This window comes from Psittacula echo (assembly GCF_963264785.1).
Source record: "Psittacula echo genome assembly, chromosome: 5".
NCBI classification, from domain to species: Eukaryota; Metazoa; Chordata; class Aves; order Psittaciformes; family Psittacidae; genus Psittacula; species Psittacula echo.
The window spans coordinates 39,987,458-40,009,488 of record NC_137739.1 but is presented as its reverse complement, the minus strand read 5'-3'; the positions used below and the strand labels follow the sequence as shown (position 1 = coordinate 40,009,488).

Here is a 22,031-nt window from a genome sequence, read left to right as displayed (position 1 = left end):
AGATAAACACTGATCACAGAAACCCAAGCAGTTCCATCACACTTGCTTTGAATGTACAATTGATTAAATTGAACAATAAGAAATATTTTGCAACTTGATTATTGCTAATTATATCCATAGTGCTTTTGAGTAATTTGCAATCAGTTCTGTGATGTGTTGAGAGAATAAAAATGAAAGTATGCAGATAGCGGTGACAGTGACTTTAGTGACATGTCTACGTGAGACTATTGTTGATTTTTGGCTGCTAAAATTCAATGTGCTTGAGGCAAAATGATTGATTTGCACTTTACTAAAACTCAAGATAAACACATGGTACTGTGTTATAATTGCTCTTAGATCATGTTTTATGTGATACTCAAAGCCTTTTAAAAAGACTGTTGTTAAGTCTCTGAACAAACTCTGCTACCTTAGGGAATCGAAGCCAGCTGTCAGCAAGGGGGAATGACTGGCTTAGCTCTGAAGGATCTCTAATAAAGGGAACGGTACAAACACCCCATCACTCTTCTGTGTGGAGAGGACTGGAATGGGAAATCAGCTGCAATGAAGTTGTTTTGAAAAAGCAAGAAGGGACAGAATTCAATTTACAAGTAAAATGAAAAGGGAGTTTCTAAAGTGATTTCGTCTCATTTAATGGCTTTGTTTCAGAAATGTGTTGAAGGGAGCCATCTCTAGCTTAAAGTAATGTAGGCATTTCTATACCATTTCAAGGTGCTGGAAGTAATGATGTGCACACTCAGCCACAACTGAAAGTGTGTTTGCTAGAAAGGAGTTTGGAACCTCTTAATATTTGCATAAATGCCTGTATGATTATTGGTTACTTTTGTCTCAAGGGAACTCAAAGACATTGTGAATTTCATCCAAATGCTGAACACTGTGAAAAGGTGAGACAAAGACTGTAACTCATTTGTTGAGCTGGATGAAACTATAGTGCCACTGAAGTAATATCTGCATAGATTTTACTAAGACCAGTTTGCTAGATCGGGATTTGTCTGTTTTTGCTTTAGAGGTCCGCATCTGAACTAGTTGTTCTGGTGTCCTTTCATGGTGAAAGAAGGAACGGGACAACTCTAGATGTTCAGTTTAGAAGCAGAGTTTCAAAGTTAAGCAAGATGAATCTTATGCTGTTTGCCTGTTTGCTCAATAGAGCTTTCATCAAATGTTTTTAAGTTCTTGTCAATACATGAAAAGCAAGCATGCTGGATTTTGCTACTGCTGCCTACGTTGACATAGTAACAGGAGAGAACTTAAATCTATCTGGAGAAGGTTTGTTAAGAAGTCAGTGTTGCATTTTTCCAGTCAGGTTTACTGAACAAAATGCTCTTGAAATGCCCACAGATGCTCTTCTCAAGCATCTGTGGAGTTGGGCCAGGGTGGACTTTCCATATCCCAGATGGGATGTAGTGGGACTACTATTTAAGGCTTAATAGTAAATAGGATTTAGCAGAAGGTGGAATGAGCTGAGATACAGCTGCTGCATCACAAAACTGAATTGTTCTCAGTTGACTACTTGTAACTTCTTTTGCCTACTGAACTGCAGCTAAGGGAGTTGGAATAGGAGAAACAACCTTTCTTTGGGGAGGGGGGTAAGGAGAGAAAGAAAAGATAACGATATCAAAGATGGTCTTCTTTGGGACCTCCTCACTCTGAAGCATGTATTTGTGATGCACCTGGGTTGGGGCTTCCACTAAGATGCTGGAATATAATAAAAGTGATGGGTGACAGAGTGAGAAATGAAATGCCTGCTCTTTGTTTTATTAAACAGGTGCAGTGCCATACCTACACTGGATACTGCTGGTGTGTGACACCTGATGGCAAGCCTATTAGCGGCTCTTCTGTACAGAACAAAACTCCTGTATGTTCAGGTACTGTGGGAGTGGCTTCAACAAAGGCTAATCTGATAACTAAAGGGGTTGGAGAGAATACATCCTGTTGAGAGTACTTAATCTTTCCATGTGACTTGGTCAGTTTACCCAATTTAACACTGCAGTTGTGCTTTTATCTCCCTGTGTGCTTGCTGGCATTTGGAAGCTGCAAGGGAGTTTGGGCTATGGCAGGTCCACCCTACAGTTAGGATACAAACACTCCTGCAAGGCTCACCTGGAAAAAACACTAAAGCACTAAGGAAACAGCCTGTGGTAGCCAAGGCAAGAGTTGCAGTGTTGTTGTGTACACCAAAACCAGCAATTCCTGTAACAGAAGGAATAACTTTTTTGCATGAGCTATGTTTAAAGAAGTGTTCTCGGACTCTGTTTTTAGTGGACCATGAGGTTATTTTGCCTTCAAAGTGACTTCACTTAAAAGTTTGGTAAGGCAGTTCTTGAGAAACTGGTGGTTGTTGCCTACTAGCCATCAAATCTGGGGTCCTACTGTTATGATGGATTTGGGTCTTCTGATCAAGTCACTCAGTTCCAGTTCTTAGTTCCTAGGTTTTCATGTGGCCCTGAACACTAATGTACAGTCTAGCTTTGTGAGCTGCGGCCAACAGAGCTACTGTGGCAGTGGCGTGCTAGACATAGGGAGAGCTGTGAAGCTGTTCTATACTGTCTGCAAGAATTCAAGGGCAACACTAGACTTGTGCTTTCCCCTTCACACCCACTTCCCAAAGAAGAAGAAAGAGAAGACAGTGAGCAAAGGAGTGTGTTTCTGACATGTTCAGGGATGCCATGTAGGCACTGCAGCTGCCTCTGGCTTCATGCTCTGCAGTCTGCACCCCAGGGGTGTTTAATGTATTTGTCCTCTCACACCTTACAGTGTTTGCCCTTTAGATAGGAGCATGACAGCAGTCAAACCTTTGGGTTTTTTTGTTGTTGTTTTTTTTTTTAATCCTCCTCATTCAGTGTCCTCTTTGGCTGTAGGATGTTTTGTGGTAATAAGCAAACATAGTGACTTGCATGAGGGTTTGAGCTGAGTGGAAGAATGTCTGGGAGCCAGTGACTCAATGTAGCTTGAGGGGATGCTTGGTGTTCCACAGGTACGTGGAAAGAAAATAAAATTAATATCCTGTTTTAGTGTAAGGTGAAATGCTATAGTAATTTGGCTTAAATGTTAAAATATTACTTTCTTCCACCATTCCCATGTATGGTTTTGGTAGGGCACATTTTAGTCTTGCTTATCTGTTCGTTTAGTCTTGAGCTGCTTATAAAATTGTGTTGCCAGGAAAGTAAAGTCATAGTGTTTTGTAGGACACACAGATGTTAAGCTCATGATGACTGATACCGGGTATGTGCTTCTTACTTGTAATTCAGCAGTAGATCGGCGATGAACTGATCTGCAAGTGAAAGTGCTTGGGCAATAGAGTTTACATTAGAGTTTGTCTTGACCAGTCCCTTGGGCCTGTCAGAGCTGCCTCCTTTGGAGATGACTTTTGATCCATGTTTCTGAAAGGATCAGTAATTACTGGAACTTTAGTAATGGTGCATAGAAGAATCAGTTTCTTGGAAATAAAGCTATTCCAAAAAAAGAGGAGGGAAGAAAAAAACCTTGTAATAGATTTTTACACTTTGGTAATGGATTTGTTCAAAAAGCTTTTATTATTAGTTCAAGTTTTAGAGGAAAACGGTGTTCTGAAGCACTAAAGCAAACTTCAGAAAAGTGTAGAATTATATGTATTATGTAAAGATCTAAGTTATATTAAAAACCCCAGGATGTGCTCTATTCAAGTACATGCTGGATCTTATTCAGTGTCCCTTTTCAAATAGCTGGGGATGTTGAAATCCATTTTCTGCAAATTGTCCCACTTAATCCCTTCCCCTTAGAATACTGGCCTTGCATTCCCTGCACACTCTCCCCACCTGTTTTTGATTTGCTTTTTCTGACATTTGCAAACTTAAGAAGTGACTCTTACTCATCTTTCCTACTTGCCCTTGGATTAATTCCAGGTTTCTTACTAGCACACTAGTGCTAGTCCTCTGTTGAGCTCTTTCAAATCACTAGGTTCAGCTATAAAGATTTCTTGTTTACCCTCATCCTGTTTTAATATTTTAACACACAAAACTTCCTTATGCTGTCCCAGTTCATTGGAGCAACAGGCTCTCTGAATCCCAAACTGAGCTGTTGGCAAGTAAAACAGATGCTCTGTGGGTTGAGATGCTGATTGTGTTAATGTGACATTACATGTTCTGTGTGATCATGCAGCATCTAAATGTCTTTTTTTTCTTCTTTTTCCTCCCCTTTAGGTTCTGTAACTGATAAACCATCAAGCCAGGGTAATTCTGGAAGGAAAGGTGAGTGGAGTCCTGTGCTTCAGCAACTTGTTTTGTAATAGCAGCTGCCCTGCCAAGTCCCCTTGAGATAACTCAGAATATGGGTTCCTAAGTAGCTTGGTGTGTGGGAGGCTTTTATGCCTGTGGACCTCCACCTTCAGTAGGAGGAACAAAATAACAGTCTGCTGGTGCACCATCCCATGGAGTAGAAAATGGTGTGCTCTGCTCTGTGTACATCAGCTGAGATGTAGTGCATGAAAACAGAGCTTCCCAAAAAAGCATCTGGCACAGAATAACCTCTTGTTCACCTTGAAGTTAACTACAGAGGATTTCTCAAGTAAAATCCCTAGAGATTAGGGAGGCTATCAATATGACTAGTACACTGAGAGTCAGGAGTGTCAATGTCATGGTTGTGGCTTTATATGCATTGAAAGTGTTGGGTGGTTTCGTCTTCTTTTTCACAGAACATCAAGCACTCTGGCCAGATGTGCTGGATTAAACCCTAGCTATGCTTGGAAACCTCGCTCTTTTGTGCATTAGACATTAGTCCTCATTTACAGTCCTTGCCTTTCCTGAGCAAGGCATTTAGATGTGTCATTGTTCTTCTCCCATGTGTAGTCGAAGCCCTTCTCTATGTCTCTGATGTGTATTCATTGAAATAGCCTTGGGAGGGAAGAGTACATTGAGGGGCAGTCAAATTTGTCTGTAGGCCTTCTCCCCACCCTGATTTTTAAACCCTTCTCCCCTCTACCTCCACCATTCAGAGTCAACTTTTGAGTTTGTCTCTTTACTACATGAAAACAGTGCTGAATGCATCCTCACTCCTGCTGGTGAGGATGAAGGCTGTTTTCCTGGGAGAAGTTCCTGGTTTAATATCTGAAGTGGAATTTTTAGTGCTAACTCCTTAAACCAATCATTCCTGACACTTCAAAACACCGGAAAATGCCTACCTCAATGATAGTGCTTTAATTTGAAGAACATTTTCCATGCTGGGACTGTCAATACAGTTGTGTGAACACTTAACAGAGATTGTAGATTGCTATGTTCAGAGCAGTGAACATGATCACAGAGCATTTTGAGAATATCTGTTCTCCAGTCTATTGCTTGTGTATTGCAGCTTAGGAAAAAGTGTGGAGGAAAAAGATGCAAAGAAAACTACTTAGTTAATACTGGATGCTGAAGCCTGCTTCTTATTTTAGATAAGGATATATCTCTGTAAACCTGTAATTACATGTTAATGTATAATTGGCACCTGAATGCATTGTTATCATTCTGTTAATGCTAGTCTAGCCTGAAGTACAAGCAAATCAAGTAGCTCTTGAAATCTGCATTATTTTTGTCCGGGGGTTGTTTGTAGGCTTCCTACCTGAGTAGTCCTGGTCTGTTCTTTTAGAATTGGAAGCAGCTGACATTGGATTTCAAAAGAAACAGGAGCAAAAGGGGAAAACATCTGAACTTGTTTTTTCCACTTCACTCCCTTTATTGACTCAGAAGTTGGAACATGCAAAAAAGAAAAAGAACTGTAAATGGAATGAATTAATCTAAAATTTGTAATATACATTGATTCTCCTTGGTGCTGCTTGTGGCATCTTGTTTCAAGAATGGTATACTTAGTCAGGTGATTGCAAAAACATCCTATGCAGTAGCTGTCCAGAAAAGGAAAATGATTCTTTTTGGGCCAGCATGCTTCAAGCAATCATGTACATTTCCTATTCCCTCCAATTCTGAATTTGTTCATATCTATTGGAAGCCACTTTGGCCTTTCTCCATCATGTTAGAAAAATACTTGTGAGCAATCATTAAATAGGTCTTTTAAAATCAAGAGGGTTTTTGGTAGCTGAAATAATTTATTTTAAAACTTGATGGACTTAGCATTACTTTTTGGGCTAGTGATGAATACCTAATTAAAAATGAATCTGTCTTTCTTGTCAGTGTGTTTTCTTGACTTAAGTTACTTCGATTCAAAATTCCAGTATCAGGTCCTATTGTAAGGAAGTTGGAACCAAGAACAGTCTGGCTTCCTTGAAGCAAGGTGCTTGCTGGAGGTCTGGCTTCTCTGAAGACCTGTAGCTAGCTCGTGTGCATATAACCATCCATTCCAAGTGAGTGTTCAGACTCTTTCTGTAAAGATTGCCCTTTGCAAGATGACAGGGCAGGGTGAGGAGGGGTCCAGCAGGAACTGAGTCAGTGATGTCATTTCTGTTGCAAAGGCACATCTTTGAAAGTTCTGACATCACTTTGGGCAACTGCTACCTGAATCAGGAGCTTTTGGACTTCTCCCACTGCACCGCACACTCCTCTCTCCATCCCTGGATAAGGGTCTCTGAGTCAAAGAGCATTGTCTGGCACACAGTAGACCCTCTCAGGAGGAAGCAATAGCTGAGGCTCTCAAAAGTGATTTCTTTTGTCTCATTCATACAGGAATGTAAAATATGGAGCTAATAAACTTCGTGTGACGCTGGTGCCTTTCAAATCTTCAAGGCAAAGTAGTCTTTTTGGATAGAGGCTGCTCTGCTTTAGAAACTGCAGATGACTAGGCTTAAGCTGTTGGGTAATAAATGAAGACTTTATTAACATGAGCTCTTTTTTAGAAGAAACAAAATAATTTTGGAAGGAGAAGAAGGCTGGGTATTGGTAATAACCCTTTCTCCAAATGTTTTGGCCTCTCTCCTGTTTAGCCCTAATTTTTGAGAGTCAGTAGGTGTGATGGAGTTGCCAGAAGATGTGATTCCACTCACAGGCTCTCTCACTACTGATGAAAAGAAAATGAAATGGCTTTATGGTCACGTGGCTTGGCTTGTAGTTCCAGAAGTGGTTCTGTGGAGCTTTCTGCAGAGAACAGACAAGAGTGCTGGCAAGAAATCCTTTTTATTTTTAAATCCCATGCTCTGGTTACCCATGTTTACATTGCTGCTATTGCTGTATGATGCAATGCCAGTTATTCATACAATTTGCCCTGTAAAGTAATTTAAATCAAATTAACTTGGCACCAAACTTAAAACTTTAAAATAGTATGTATTGATTTGTTCTGTGGCTGAGAAGTGCTCTGTTGCTGGAAGGCAGAGACCTGAGTCCACAGAGATGGAAGAATGTTTTTATGAGGCAGAATAGAAACCTAGGTTCTCCAGGACAAGCTTGGTGTGTGGACTTTACAGCTCAGACAATCACCACTGTTCTTTCTATGCTGAATTCAGCCTGCAAGTGAAGAACAAGTTTCCAAGACCTTTGTCAGGGAATGCAGTTATTCTTGGGTGGGATTAGGATATCCAGAACCTGCAGATTTCTGTTGCTGTCTGTTCTTTATTCCAGCTTGTTCCTTGTACAGTCTTTTCTTGTAAGGAGCTTTTTTGCTCTAATTCACTCCAGTTGCTGCTTCGTTTGGAAGGCCTCAGAGACTTGGAAGATGCACGCTGTCCCCTACAGGGGTGGATCTCATCTCCCCCCTCTCTCCCACTGGGAGGTTCTTAATGTTTTAAGAAGCAGTGAAAGGCATCCTTGGAGCCAATGGGACTGGATTTCTTCCCTGCCTAAAGAATGCAGACCGTTCCTTTCCGGCAAAGGGAAATTGTGCCACACGTTTGAAACAAAACAAGCAAACACGAAACAAAACAAAACTTTCTTAATCTGAGGAATGCTGGGGCTTTAGTATCTCAAAGCTACAAATTTGGCATGCTGCAGCCATGAGTATTGACTGTCACAGTCACCAAGCAGGTTTTAGTAAGTAGGCTGGTCAGGAGACAGAGGGATGTAAAAAGCAACCATGTCATTGTCTATCTCCAATAAGCTTAAAGTCACTTGATCTTCCTTCTTAAAGTCGGAGAGAATTAAAAGTAAAGAAACTGGCTATGGGTGAAGAGGAAAAAAGAAATCTAAGTTGTGATACTGATTTGTTAGTGGTTGCTAACTGTTCTGGATGCTGTGCAAGATGTTGATACTATTTTTAAATTAACTGAATGAAGGAAATGGGAAGGAAGGCTTGGTTTTATAATCTGGCATTAAAAGATGATGGAAGTACAGGGTAAATATGGGCCCAATAAGGTGTCAGTCGTGAAGAGTATTGAATGGTATGAACTCCCTTTTTCTTTCATCTTGCAATGCATAAAGTTCCAGGCCTGTTTTGACTTGCTTTGCTTCCCTTACAAAAGCTGGCAATAGCATCTGCAATTCCATGAGCCTGGGGAAGGTACAGTGATGTTGGTGAAATGTAATCTCTGATGGCCTCACAGAAGGCAAAGCCTGGGTTGAGCTGGTTTTATGCTTACTATCTTACATGTAGACAACTCCTTTATGGAGTAGCAAAAAGCTTTTGCCCAATGAGTTTGCAGCCTACAAGAAAACACTGAAGCAGTTTGAGGAACTTAAGATGAACAACTTAAAATTCATGTCAATTAAACATCTAGAATTGGGTTGCTTTTTGTGGGTTTAACAGTGAGAAATGGGCTTAAAGGTAGGCTTCATTTCAGGGAAATTCTCCACTGCAGTTGTTGGCAAGAGAGCCATTCTGTGGCTTTCTTTCTGCTGCTTTCCAAAAGTCTTACCTCCAGAAAATGTTAATGGCCTAGTTGTACAGCCAGTAGACTGAGCAATTTGAATCAGTAATGAGCTATTAGTCTGAGTCAGTAATTAGACTGAGCAGTAAAGAGTGAATGCTCTCCTCAGGCAAACCCAAGTGGAGGACGGCTTGTGCCGATGTAAATAAATGGAACCGTTTGTACATGGAGACCTGGAAGCTTTGTCTGCTGGTGGTAAGAAGTCAGGTGCAGCTGGCACTAATTCACCTGCTGTCATCCTGCAAAGAAGTTGGTTGGTACGTCCCAGAAGAAAGATAATATCTTGACAAAAATGTCGCGTTGAAATATGACCAAAACCTGAGACTGGGACTTTGGTCTTTACCTTCTCCAGTTCTTTCTGGATTCAACTGGGTACTGACCAAGTCTGAAACAGAGCTGTGCTATTACACAAACAGAGCTTCAAGTACCAAATTATTCCTGCCTCTCCAACCTCAAATATACTAAGAAAATGCTCTGTGATGTCTTTAAAAGCTTGTGGAGGATACAGGAAAGATAGAGAAATATTTTATGGCCTCATTAGTAAGGTGAAAGAAATACAAGTTTACTGGAGCAGTATGAAATCAAGTGATGGTTTTAGCTGGTGAACACCACCTTATGATGAATTTCTTGCAGAAGATTAACAGATACTAAGTCTGCAGTATGACCAAAACAATTCCTCTGGGTCCTCTCTGTTACATATTTATTTCTAAATAATATGCTAGTTTGTAAGTCTGAATGAAGGAGAATTTTCATATAAAAATTGCTTTCTGAGGGAATACTCCTAGACCAGAGCTGACATATTTCTGATAGGTCTTTTCTAGGTGATATATACACACATACATAAAGTGTGTGCATACAGTTTCATGCTTCTGGACAGAGCTGCATGTATAATATAGCTATGTGGAAACAGTCATATGAATGTATAATGTCTGCTTCCAGAAAGCAGCAGGTTTTCTCTGTGTGTGTGTGCGCTATATGAATGCTCCGAGTCCTCTTGATGTGCAAAAGCTCAATGTGTCCTACTATGCACTGGTGGTGACTGTTTCTCAGTCTTCCCTGATCAAATCTAGCAGAGGACAGGAAATAGCCTCTGGAAGAAACATGAATGTATGCTGCTTTTCATGAAACTGGGATAAAAACTCAGGTGATTGCAAAGATTAATGCGACAAAACCACTGTCCTGCAAAGGCCTGAGAGGGCTGTGAATAAAAGGTGTTATAGGTGGAATTTGTAACACATAACATTTTGGTTAGTGCATCTTTATATTTCCAGGAAAACTTAGTGGTGGAATTGAAGTTTGCTTCTCTATTATAAAAATAGTTCTGTGAAAAATACCATTACTTTAGTTAGTCGGTTTGTCAGTTGGTAGATATTCAGAATTGTCTGGTTCCTATCACTCTCCCTATACTGTACATAATCCACAAAATTGTTTAATAAATTCCACTTAAATGTAGTTGTCAAAAGCAAGTGAATTTCACAGGTACGGCAGGTTGAAGTTTGTCAATATTGCAGATTTTATAAGAGAGAGAGAGAACCCAGCTTTTAGGTGGGAGTTGTGATCAATTTTTTGTGAGAACAGAGAAATATAATTTTACAATACTGTGTATACTGGATCACTTTTCCAGACTGGAGCAGTGTTATAAGAAACACTTTGATGTATCTCATAAATCAAACCAATTTGTGAAATGTTAAGGCCTAGATGAAAAATTCAACCTCAGATTTGCTACATAAACAGTAGAATTAAAAACAATCCTTTTGGGTCCCCACATCATTGACTTGTCTGAAATTGTTTAGTTTTCATCAAGACGTTTTTTTGTGGGCCTCAGAACATATGTATCAAATTTGAGGTTGAAGAAAGTTTCATTGGCAAGTTTAAGCAGAAGGCAAATTCTGGTTTAAAGTATATTTTGTTTGATATAATACAAGAATTCTGCTTTTATCTATAAAGCAACAGTTCTAATCGGTAGGTTAGTCTATATAATATGACTTAATAAAATTGTAGTTTATAAGTGTTATTATAGCAATCTACAGGCTACTCATGTCTGTAATGTCTTAAGGACAGCTGTAAAGGCTTTTAAATGATTAAGTCATAGTATTGAGCAGCCTGGTGAGTAGATCTAATAGGCAGACTAACAATTGATTAAGCCACATCTGTTAAGGTATTAACTGTTTATGTGCTATACACAGATTTCTGGTGTCTGACCAATTACAGCTTCCAGAGGAATAGAATACTTCTGGGATCTGTGGGTTGTTTCTGTCATTTAAATACTTCATAGTTATGTGGCCTCAACACTTTTTTTTTTTTTTTTTTTTTTTTTTCAAGAGTTGTTAAAAGAATTCTTCCCATGCTCTTTTAGTGTCTGGATCAGCATGCCAAGATGTTATACTATTATGCTATGTATTTGTCTAGATCCTTTAAAACAGTGTCATTATAACTTTGAAATTAATAGTCCCAGACTTCCTGTCTTCTGCAGCTGTTTCTTAAAAATAAACCTGAGGATAAATTGGAGAGATTGCAGGGTTTGTAGGTAAGTGAAGCTAGGAGCTTTTTGCTTGTATCAGCCTAACATGAACCTATTTTGTTTGAGTATTCATGTCCTGTAGAAGAATCTAGACATCTGAACCTTAATGTATCCTTTCAAATCGATGTAATGTACAAGCAAATGTATTTTGTTGTGGGTGCAGGGGTTCAGCTGAGGGACTGCAATTACTTTTCTTTGAACTCCTTTGCCCCAGTGTAAATGTTTCTCTGTAAGAGAAAGAAACTATGAAACTGTGATGGGAAAGCTTGAAGGCATGCAGAGCATGTGTGCTTGTAAACAAAATAGGGGAAACTGGAGAGGCAACCACAACATTTGTTCAAGTTTCGGAGATGGCACCCTTGGGAATTAAAGCTTCTTTAGAACAGATCTAGCTGGAATGATAGCTTCCCTTCATGCATTCATCTGGGTTTTTGTTTTATGTTGATAGCAAGAGAGATGTATTGCAAAATGCTTTGATAAAGTCCAGATATGGAAGGAGTCTTACCAACAGGCTGAATTTCTCTCGACTGTGTCCATGTCTGTTATTGCATGTCACTGTGCTCAGCTTGGAGCTTAGATTCTGATGGGACATATAGGTGCTGCCGCAAAGCAATTCTCAAGTGTAAGTAAGTAAGTAAGTGTAAGTATTTGACAGATTTTATCTTGACTGTTCAAATACATTCTTGACTGCTCACAAATACGCCTTTAAATGATGATAGTTCTGAAGGTCTTGGGCTCATTTTGAACAGCCGATCTGTAGATGTCTGACAGAATGACTTTGAGGAATGACCTTCCTCCTCTTAAAATTTTTTTTTTTATTTATTTTTTTTTTTATTTTGAGAATGTGGTGTCACTTGTACCCCATGTACCTTTCTGAGACGTGCTTTGTTCCATACATACAGATTTCCTTCTGAAGCATGTTAAATCCTTTGGACATCCTTTCAGCGCAACTCGGTTACCCTGCCTATCTGCCTCCTGCCATTATTCTCCATTCCTTCCCTCATACAGAAAAGCCATTCCTTCAGTTTCATAATCAGATAAAAAAGCTCTTTTAGTCTAAAATCATCCTGGGGTGAACCAGCTGGGCCAATATATTTAGAGATCAGATTTGTGCTCACTCATCAAAGCTCTTGAACCTCTACTCTTAGTTATCCTGGGGGAGAAAGAAACCTGTAGAAACAAGCAGTGAATAAAAAGGATATGTAGGTTTTTTCCCCTTTCCATCATTTACACGCATGCAATACAGGCGTACCACCGAGGTATCCATTCTCTTTGCCTGCGAGGAAATGAAAAGGAGTATTGTAAGCCTAAGACTAGTCTGGTTGTCAGCCAGGAATTAGTCCTCTAAAGGAGAAGGGGAGAGAGGCTGGTGAGAGAAGAGCCTGGGAAGGGGGAGCTGGAAGGGGGAAAGCACACTTTGAGATAGGTTCAGTGCACATGTCTAAAGATGGAAGGGGTCTTGTGCTTCCTCAGCATGCAGGTGTTGGGAGAAAGGGAGGGAGCTTGTGTTCGCATACACGGGCATGTGTCTGGGGGAGCAGGGTCAAAAATTTGGAGTATTTACTTAATCCCTTGGAACGGCTTTTTTCTCTTCTGTTTTCTTTTTGTGTTTAACAGACTGCTTTACAGGGGACACGTGTGGTAATTAACACATGCAGCTGTAGGGCTTCAGCCATATGTCTGAATTTCAAATGGCCATTGATCTGGGAAATTTGCTGCCGTCTCCACCCCCCACTTACAGGCTGTATTCCTTGATGTGAGGGAGTTTATAGAGTCTTTACCTTGAAGAGGCCAGTGCTGGAAAGAGAGGAGTGAAAGGGAATGTATATGATGTTGGGAGAGAGGGAGGAGAGAATGAGATTCCAATCACACCCTTCATGCCCCTTGCCCCAGGCCACCATATATATTTCAGGTAGCTTTTAAAATGTTCCCAAAGCTCGGGATCTGATCATTATTTGTATGAAGCTTGCATAACAATCGTTAATTTTTTAACTCATTCAGCAAAGTAGCCAGTGATCAGAATCACAACATCCTTGTGGGCTTTTCAGATTGTGCTCTCCTTTCCACAGCTGCAGGTATCTGGCCTCTTATGCAGCCTGTAAGTGGCAAGGTGGAGTTGATTGTGAACTCTGAGAAGCCTTTCAGACGAGGTAGTCAAGGAGGGGGTATATGTATGTTGGGGGGAACAGAGAATACTTCACATCAAAGCAGAGGCTCCTGAAAGAAGATGTGATATACAGTAGATAAAATCAAACCAGAGAGGCTAAACTAAACAATTGTAAGATGGTTGTTGCTTTTGCCAGCAGTGACCAGGCAGCTGTTGACAGCACTATAGAGCTTTCTACAAACTTCTCCCAAAGTTTGGGGCAATGTCAAGTGCTAAAATCTTGCTATGAGGTATCACATCTTAAGTGAAATATTTCTTTGTGCAGAAACTTTTTTGTTCCTGTTTTATTTCAGATGTCACTCAAGGCAGTGAACCAAATGGAAGAAGTTCAAAATTAAGATACTGAGGTCTAGAATCCTGCAGTATCTATCATACTTCTGGTGCTTACAGGGTGAGATAGAAATGTATTATTCTAGTCTAGGAAGCCATAAAAAAAGTAAGCCTCTCTTGCTCCATTTTTCCTCCTTCAGTCTATTTTTAAACTTTCTTAGTACTGGCTGTCACCAACCTCTTGATCTCATCACTCACTCCACAGTGCGAAGTAATGCTGGCACTGTGGGGGTGTTTCTGCAAAAAAAAAAAAAAAAAAAAAGAAAAAGAGAAAACCAACAAATAACAAACTAACAAACATTCCTAAACAGTGTGTACTCCAGCTCTTGCTGAAGGGGGACTGTGATTTTCGCAACCCTTATTACTGATATGTTTTTGTGTGTTCTGCCTGTGCTCTCCATTTTCCCTGTGAAGAGTAGTGCCAGGACTGTCTGGAGCAGCCATGTACTGTACTGCCTCTTCTGACACACCTCCCTTTTCTCCCTTTATTACTATGGACAGTGTCCCATTCTTAGGACAAGATAGCCTAACATCCCTTCTGTGGATTAGCATGACCTTTTCCACAAATAATATGGTTGTAGTCTGTATTGATATGCACTTGGATACAACTTCTGTTACACAGACGCAGGGTCTAATTCTTTTTTATTATAGCTGTTTTCCTTTCAAATGTTTATCTCCCTGAAGAATAAGGTTATTCCCATTCTTCCTCTCCTCTTCATTACCTTGGTCCTTATCTTTAGGAAAAAAGTGCTGGGTTTACAGCCATATAATTTACCACAGCAAGGCTTTTCTACACCAGTTGACCCATGAAATTGTCTGCTGGTCAAAATAAGCCTTGGAGACTCAGTTTTGAAACTGAATGCCATCCCCACAGCCAGCTTGCCTTTGCCCATTAGGAAATACATCACAATTCTTCAGCATGCTTCAGATAGACATGATTTTTGCTAACAGGTAGTGTTTGTTGCTATGTTATGACCAATCCAAAAAGCCATTCAGTTCTGTTGGTTCTTTTAGCTATTCCTCCATCTCTTCTTGGGTGTGTGTATCAGGAGGGGAATAACAGTAGACTTTTGAAGGACAGGTAAGTATGTAGCTGAATGAAAAAATTTCTACTTCTATAGGGAGCCTCTTTCTGCAGCCCTATATGAGTTCTTTAGATTTGAAGGTAGGCCCATAGCCTTCCAGTGTGGTGGTAGTGTAGATCTTTTCATGACACTGAAGTTGCTGCTGGTACATAAGGAAAATAGCCATACTCAGTGATGGTTGCAGGTTCTTGTCTTTAGCTGTGTGGAAGATTTCTAGAAGCTGTGAAACATCTATCTGCTATGACAGGCAGGCTGCAATCCTGTCTGAAAACCTAACAGATGACCGAAGCAGAGCCTGGTCAAACCCTTGTCCTTTGCTCCACTTCCCACTCCTCAACAAGCAGTTGAACTAGTCTCTTTTACCATGCTTGTGTGGCTGGTGAGGATGGGCTCACAGCTTGCACTGCAGAATGCTATGTTCTGAAATTATCTGCTGTGAAGTAAACAGGTTTACATGTAAATGTCATGCGTTTACATGTAGCATTTGTAGGCAAGCTGTACAGTGGGAACAATGGACTCTAGGTCAAAGAGGAATTTTAGTCCCTGCTGCTGCCTAGCTGATTTCATGAGGTATATGAACAATACAAAGTAGGATGAGTTCTGACACAATGGCATTGGGAATATGCCTGTTTTTCAAGATAAAAGTATTGCATTGTTTATAGAGTCATTAAGAAATTACTTTTTTGATATTACCTCAGCAGGATGGCAGGAACAGCAGCAGGACAGAAAAGATGCAGCAATACCGGGAAAACACTGCCTTCTTCCAAAGAATTACAAAACTTTGCCTCGTAGGGAAGGAGGAGGGAAGGGAGGAACTGAGCTCAAAGGGAGAAATGGTAAAATCTGATACCATGGAAATGGTAGATTAACAAAAGTATATGTGACTTGCACTTCAGCAGCTCCCTCAAGAGTCTTTGAATAGATGATAATAAGCAGGTTCTTTTTTTTTTTTAACTTTTTAATTATTTTTTTTTCTTCTGGTTGATGACAGCAGTGTGTATTTCTAAATAATACGATGCCATATGATTTTGGTCTAGCTTCACAAATGAAACTGCTTCAGGGAGTGTCGAGGGAGGGTGGGAACAGCAAGTCTCTGAAGATGGCAGGGGGACAATGCCTTCACAGCTTGAGAGAGATTCCATATTGATCAAAATAAAGCTTTTTGTGCGACTCTAAACTGGAGATGGTCTCAAACTAACCTGACCTTTATTTTACCTACTTCTCCTTTTCAGCAGATAAGGTTCAAATCTGGCCTTTGGTGTTTATTTTCCCATTACTTCCAAGTCTTTGAAGAGATCTGTTTTGCTTTTTATGTAGGAATTTGGCTGTGAGTCTGAAAACTGTAAAACTGCATAAGGTAAACCTATGCAGAATGATGAGTCTTCTCCACCCAGGCTTCATTGTATTTGACCTTAGAAGTGCTCTATTAACCAGTCTGAAATCTGATCTTCGGGTTCTCTGCTCATCTCTTCTGGGCAAATTGCTTTGATAGAAAAGAAGATCTCTGTGTTAGACTTTGGCCCTCAAATGAACTGAAAATTCTAGTTAAGTTCAAAACAGCAGGACTGGGTACAGGTTCCTTGTTCTGAATTAGTTCTCTATTCAGGCTTCCTGAGAGATACTGCTGCTTCTTGTCCAAGTCTACAAAATTGGTTGACTGCTGTTTGCTCTTGACAATTTAGAGAGAAACTGGCTGAAAGCCAACAAATCTTGTTTCACAGGTCTCATGGTTTTGAACCCCTCATTTATTACTCACTAGAACAGAAAAGACCACATAAACTTGTGGCTCCCTGCTGTCCTCCCAAATTAGTTGACAGCACTATAGTTGGGATCTTAGCTTGAGAAAGGGGAGAGCGATGGGCAAGTCTCAAGTTTGAATTAGGTTAGTGCTCTAAATGCTGGATTTAATTATTTTAAGGTTCTTGCTTTGTCTTCTGCTTGGAAGCATGCCTGTATACCTGAGGTAAAATATTATTTGGAATGCTATATTTCTAGGAGTGGGATAAAGCAACAACTTTTCACAAGTACTGAAGCAAATTTGCATCACTAGAAAGTTTGCAACCAGCCCAGCTTAATTTTCTGAGCCTTCATGGCTGAATCTGCTTGTTCCTAGAATAACATGAATGTCTGTCTGCCTTGGCACCAAAATCCGTAAGATTTTTGCCATCAAAGTGGTGAAGTATAATGGTTTAGTTTTCAGCTGCATTATCCTCCATGCAGCAGAACTAGGAAGAATTTTTTTGTTCTTCCCAGAAAGGTTTGCATAACTTACAGAAGTGAGTCAGGTATTTAAGTGGTAATTACCATAGGGCTTGGTTCAACCTGCAGAGTTCAAATCTGAATCTGGATCTGAACTTTCCCAGAGGCAGGGGGTGTGTTTGGACATTGTGTTGGTTTGACCTATTATAGTGCAAGTTCTGAAATGCAGGTCCAGATGTGGAGTGGGATTCTGTATCTTCCCAAGTATGAGACTTTCAGGGCCACTTTTTTGTTAAACTGACTCCTTTTAAATGATACATAATGGAAATAATATAAAACTGGATCTCATTTTGGGGAAGAGCTTTGTGTCTGAAAGGGTAGTATCTTGCTGTGCCTCTATTTTTGAAAAAGAGCTGTTTGAAAGCTACAAAGAATGAGAAGTTAGAGGGCAGATTTGTTTTGGCTAATTGCTGTAGAAGTATCTGGAGAGCTTAAGCAGTAAATGAGGACTTTGGATTTCAGAGAGAGCCTATCTGAATCTTGGGATTCAACAATTTTAAAAATATGGAATCCCAGAGACTAGAGCATTGCTATTAATACAGAGTGCTGCTTCAGAGCCCTTTTGACACATTTGCTTTTGAAGGACCAGGCCCACAAAGAGGGAGCTCTTTGTTTGCAGTCAGAATAAACTCATTGTACACCCAGACAATTAACTCTTCAATCGACTTGCTCTGTAAAGCACTCGGTCCCCTCTCTGTCTATCTCCAGTTTTATTCAGACATTTAAGCACACCAATGTTTTTTGTTTATTATTCTGAAAAACTCCTTCACAAGAATAGTCAGAGCAGATCAACATTGTCCTCTCAGCAGCATTTATCTCCGCCTGGCAGTGAATGTGTCAATCAGGAATCAAAAAGCCAAACAGAGGAGGCTTTGAATTGTGTCACGGGGGTCAGAGTTACTTCCAGCTGTCTGTGCGTGGGATAGGCTTTCTTACAGGGCAAAGAATTGAGCTGCCATACAAATGCACTGACTACATTGGACCACAAAATACTTGGGGCTTGAGTGGCTTTTTTCATGTTGATGCACCTGCGAGGGAGATGTGAGAAGAAAGGGGGGGAACTAATGCCTTCCTGAAGGAAAAGACTTCTCATCCTATCTGGGTGATGCCTGAAATGCAGTGTTGAAGTAAACAGCGCCTGTGTCTGTATGGTGTACAGAATAATTGATATAGGAAGGGAAGAATCACTGCAGTGACAGTACAAGTCAACCTTTGCAGTTAAGAGCTCCTTAAGCCATACAGAGCTCTTTCATGTTCAGCACTTGGGCATATTTTCACCTTCTGAAGCAAAACTTTTCTGTATTTTGATCCAAGTATTTGTGGGCTGTTAAATCCAAAGGGAGCATATTATTGCTGTTTCTTAAAATGAAGGCAATGAAGAGTGAAAACTCATTTTTGCTGATTTGGTTTAAAAAGTTGGAGTTTTCCTTAACAGCTGTGGGATCTCCATGCATAGACGTGGTTGGGCTTGATGATCTTAAAGGTCTTTTCCAACCTAAGCGATTCTATGGTTCTGTGGAAAGGGGTGTGAAAACCTGGCAGGGAAGTCTATCTGTACTGGTGCATTTCAATTTCAGCTGCTTGGCAAGAAATTATCTTGATTTGGCTGGATTATAAGAATTTAAATTTTTTTTTTTTTGCATGAATGCTAACTTTCTCCATTAATGTTGGCAATATATGTCTGTGCGTAAAAGTGGCTGGAATAAACATGTATTTTTGTGTAAGACCCCATGTAGTGCAGCACAGGTTTTGTTATGTTTTTTGTCTGTTTGGTTGGTTGTTTTTTTGTTTTGTTTTTTTTTTTTTTTTGATACCCCCTAGCCTGGGGGTAATACACAGAAACGTCAAAGTTGTAAAATTGTATTTGAACTGCACAGATACAGGGAGCTTGAGTTGACCTGACAGGTCTTTGTTGCATCTGAGTGGTTACTAAAGCCACAAAAAGGTGTACTTATGACTTCAATCCCTAAGGAGTGCTCAAGCCTAGGAAAACTCTTCTCTCCCTTCCTGTTGGTTTGACAGACCCACTAAAGCTGGTCTGTGCTGCATAGAACAGGACAAGTTGAGAATTCACTCATTGTCCTGGCTGTCTGTGCTCTAAGTTGCCTGTTTAGCTTGAGCTCACCCTCACTCAGTAATGGCTCACCCCAAACCAGATGATTGTAAGTGAAGGAATCACTTGACACTAGCAAAAGGTTGCCTTCTCCCAAAGCAGAGCTGTGCACTTATAATTGCCATCCTCTTATTCTATCAGGCTGACTCAAAGTCTGGGAACCATTGATATTCAAGCTGTAGACTTACAAAAAAGACTAGGTAATGCGCAGGGCCTGGATGGTTGAGTCCATAAGCACTAGCACACTTTCAGATGGTAGAAATGGTTTAGTGTGAGGCGTCCCTACCCATGGCAGGGGGTTGGAACTAGATGATCTTAAGGTCCTTTCCAACCCTAACTATTCTATAATTCTGTAAGTGTTTACAGGGTGTATCATGGATTCCAATGAAAACACAAAAGTGATATACTGAAGGTTGAGGTTGCTTAGAAAAACTACACATCTTGGTCTGTTAACATGGTGATACAAGTATATAGATGACTTCTGCAGTGGGTATATTTTCTTGTGTATATGTGAGATGGGAGAGAGGTTATTTCTATCATGTAACTTTTCCCTTTCTCCAGCTTCCTTTAGGTGGCTTGAGGCGAGAACAGTGATTCAGAGTAGCAGGCAGTTACTTCATATTCTTTTCCGTAGTAATTTGTGCTTTTTCAATGTCAGGGAGTTTACTTTTCTCCTGACAATTCAAGTTGCTCATGGCCTCAGTGCCTGTTGTTCAAGTAAAAAATCACTTTAACAGTTGTCTTCCACATGAACTGAATCTCCTTGTCTGTCAAGCTCAGTATACGCTATAGTCGTTCCAGGTGTGGATGCTTGCTAGATATTCTGTAAGACTATGGGAGGGGAGTCCTAGTGGGAGAATTACAAAGTTCTTGCCCACACTAGCAGTTGATCTGAATGTGCAAGTAATTGTTCGTGTTCTGAGTTATTGTCATGCTAATGCAACAAAACCCATTGCCTCTGACAGTAGTAGTGCAAGTGGGCTTCTGGTTTATAGCCATGGTATCTTCATGTGAAAATGGCTTAGGGAGCATTGTTTGGACCTGCCTGTTTCACTCTTACCACTGATAAGACAAAACTGCAATTTTTAAGTTAAAACTAGTTGAGACAGAAAAATTGGTTCAAGTTTTCTGAGTGTGCCCTGGGAAAAGGAGGATTACTGGAGAGGAGTTTTTTGGCTTTAAAATGATGTCCCATCAAGTATATATACTCTCGAGGTATTCTGTTGGGTGATGCTGACTCCATTCAGTGGCTGTCTTGGAAAAAGAAAGTGGATATTCATGGTGGCTTGTAAAACATGGTAGAGAAGCATGACAATGCACTCTTCATCAAGGCTCTGAGAATATTCTGCAACCAAGGATATTATCTTTGGTGGTTCTGCAGTGTGAGTTCCTGATCTGAAAGCATTGCCATCTAGAGGGATTAAGAAGCACTTACTTGACCTCTTTGATCCCTCTGTGACATACTCTGCATGAAGAACTATTACAGTTACATGCCTTTTTTGAAAGCGTGGAATTTAATAATTTTTTGAAGAAAAGAATAAATTATACCTAATGAGCATACTTCATTACCTTTGGCTCCAAAGTAACAATATCCTGTGCATCTCATAATATTACAAGAGACCCCAGGTCTCTGAAATAGCTTGGTTTTCTGTTCTATGTTAGAATGCTTTTTTAAGGAATACAAAATTTCAAAAAGTTCAAAAAAAAAAAAAAGTTCAAAACTTTCAAGTATGTAAAATAGAACTTACTCCTTGTTTACCAGGAGCAAACAGGCCAGTGGAACAAATGTTCAGTGTGATGAACGGTGTCTTGAGTGAGAGGGAAAATGAAATGAGGGTAGACAAGTATTAGGATTGTTCTTCTGCCCAAAGGGAATGGCAGTGAAACTTTTGCCATAAGCTAATTTGAAACACTGAGACCTACTGAGAATCCTCCAATTTAAGAAATAGATTTGGTAGTTTCAGAGTAAGAAGCTGGCAGCTGGGAAGTGAGCATGGTGTTTTTAATAAAGTGCAATTTTTGTCTTTTATGTGACTGTTTCATGACCTTTAAAAAAATAATCAGAAATATCCCTGGCTTTTGATTTTTGAAGTATGGTGAGAGTAATTACAGGGCTCTTGCCTATTGCATTTTTTTTTTTTTTTTTGTATGTGTGATGAAAGAACTGTACTAACTTGAACAACAGGGGAGTAATTATACTTCCCTCTGTTTGCAAAACCCTTAATACTGTACTGGGTACTGCTACAGTGTGGACTTAGTGACAATTTGGCCTTAGTAACCCAGCGAGGAAATGATTGCGTAGCTCACAGAGCCGTTTTATTGAGATCATCGTAAACGGGCCCCTCAGTTCAAAGGTTAGTTTGGTATTTTTGTCTATTTGCTGCATTTATTCTGCACTGTTCAATACTCTTCAGTAGCTTAATAGAATCATAGAATAGTTAGGGTTGGAAAGGACCTTAAGATCATCTCGTTCCAGCTCCCCTGCCATGGGCAGGAACACCTCACACTAAACCATGCCACCCAAGGCCTCATCCAGCCTGGCCCTGAACACCGCCAAGGATGGAGCATTCACAGCCTCCCTGGGAAACCCATTCCAGTGCCTCACCACCTTTACAGTAAAGAATTTCTTCCTTATATCCAATCTAAACTTCCCCTGTTTAAGTTTTAACCCGTTACCCCTTGTCCTATCACTACAGTCCCTGATGAAGAGTCCATCCCCAGCATCCTTGGAGGCCCCCTTCAGATACTGGAAGCCTGCTAGGAGGTCTCCACGCAGCCTTCTCTTCTCCAGGCTGAACAGCCCC

General features: G+C 40.3%; 1 protein-coding gene across 1 annotated transcript in view; it reads left to right on the top strand.

Annotated features, from left to right (window-relative positions):
* Window positions 1-22,031, top strand: part of SMOC1 (SPARC related modular calcium binding 1) — a 135,439-nt gene that overhangs the window by 62,580 nt on the left and 50,828 nt on the right. Inside the window, exons 4-5 of the mRNA XM_080619313.1 lie at window positions 1,763-1,862; window positions 4,176-4,223. Coding sequence (XP_080475439.1) covers window positions 1,763-1,862; window positions 4,176-4,223 — 148 coding nt within the window. The remainder of the gene's footprint in view (window positions 1-1,762; window positions 1,863-4,175; window positions 4,224-22,031) is intronic.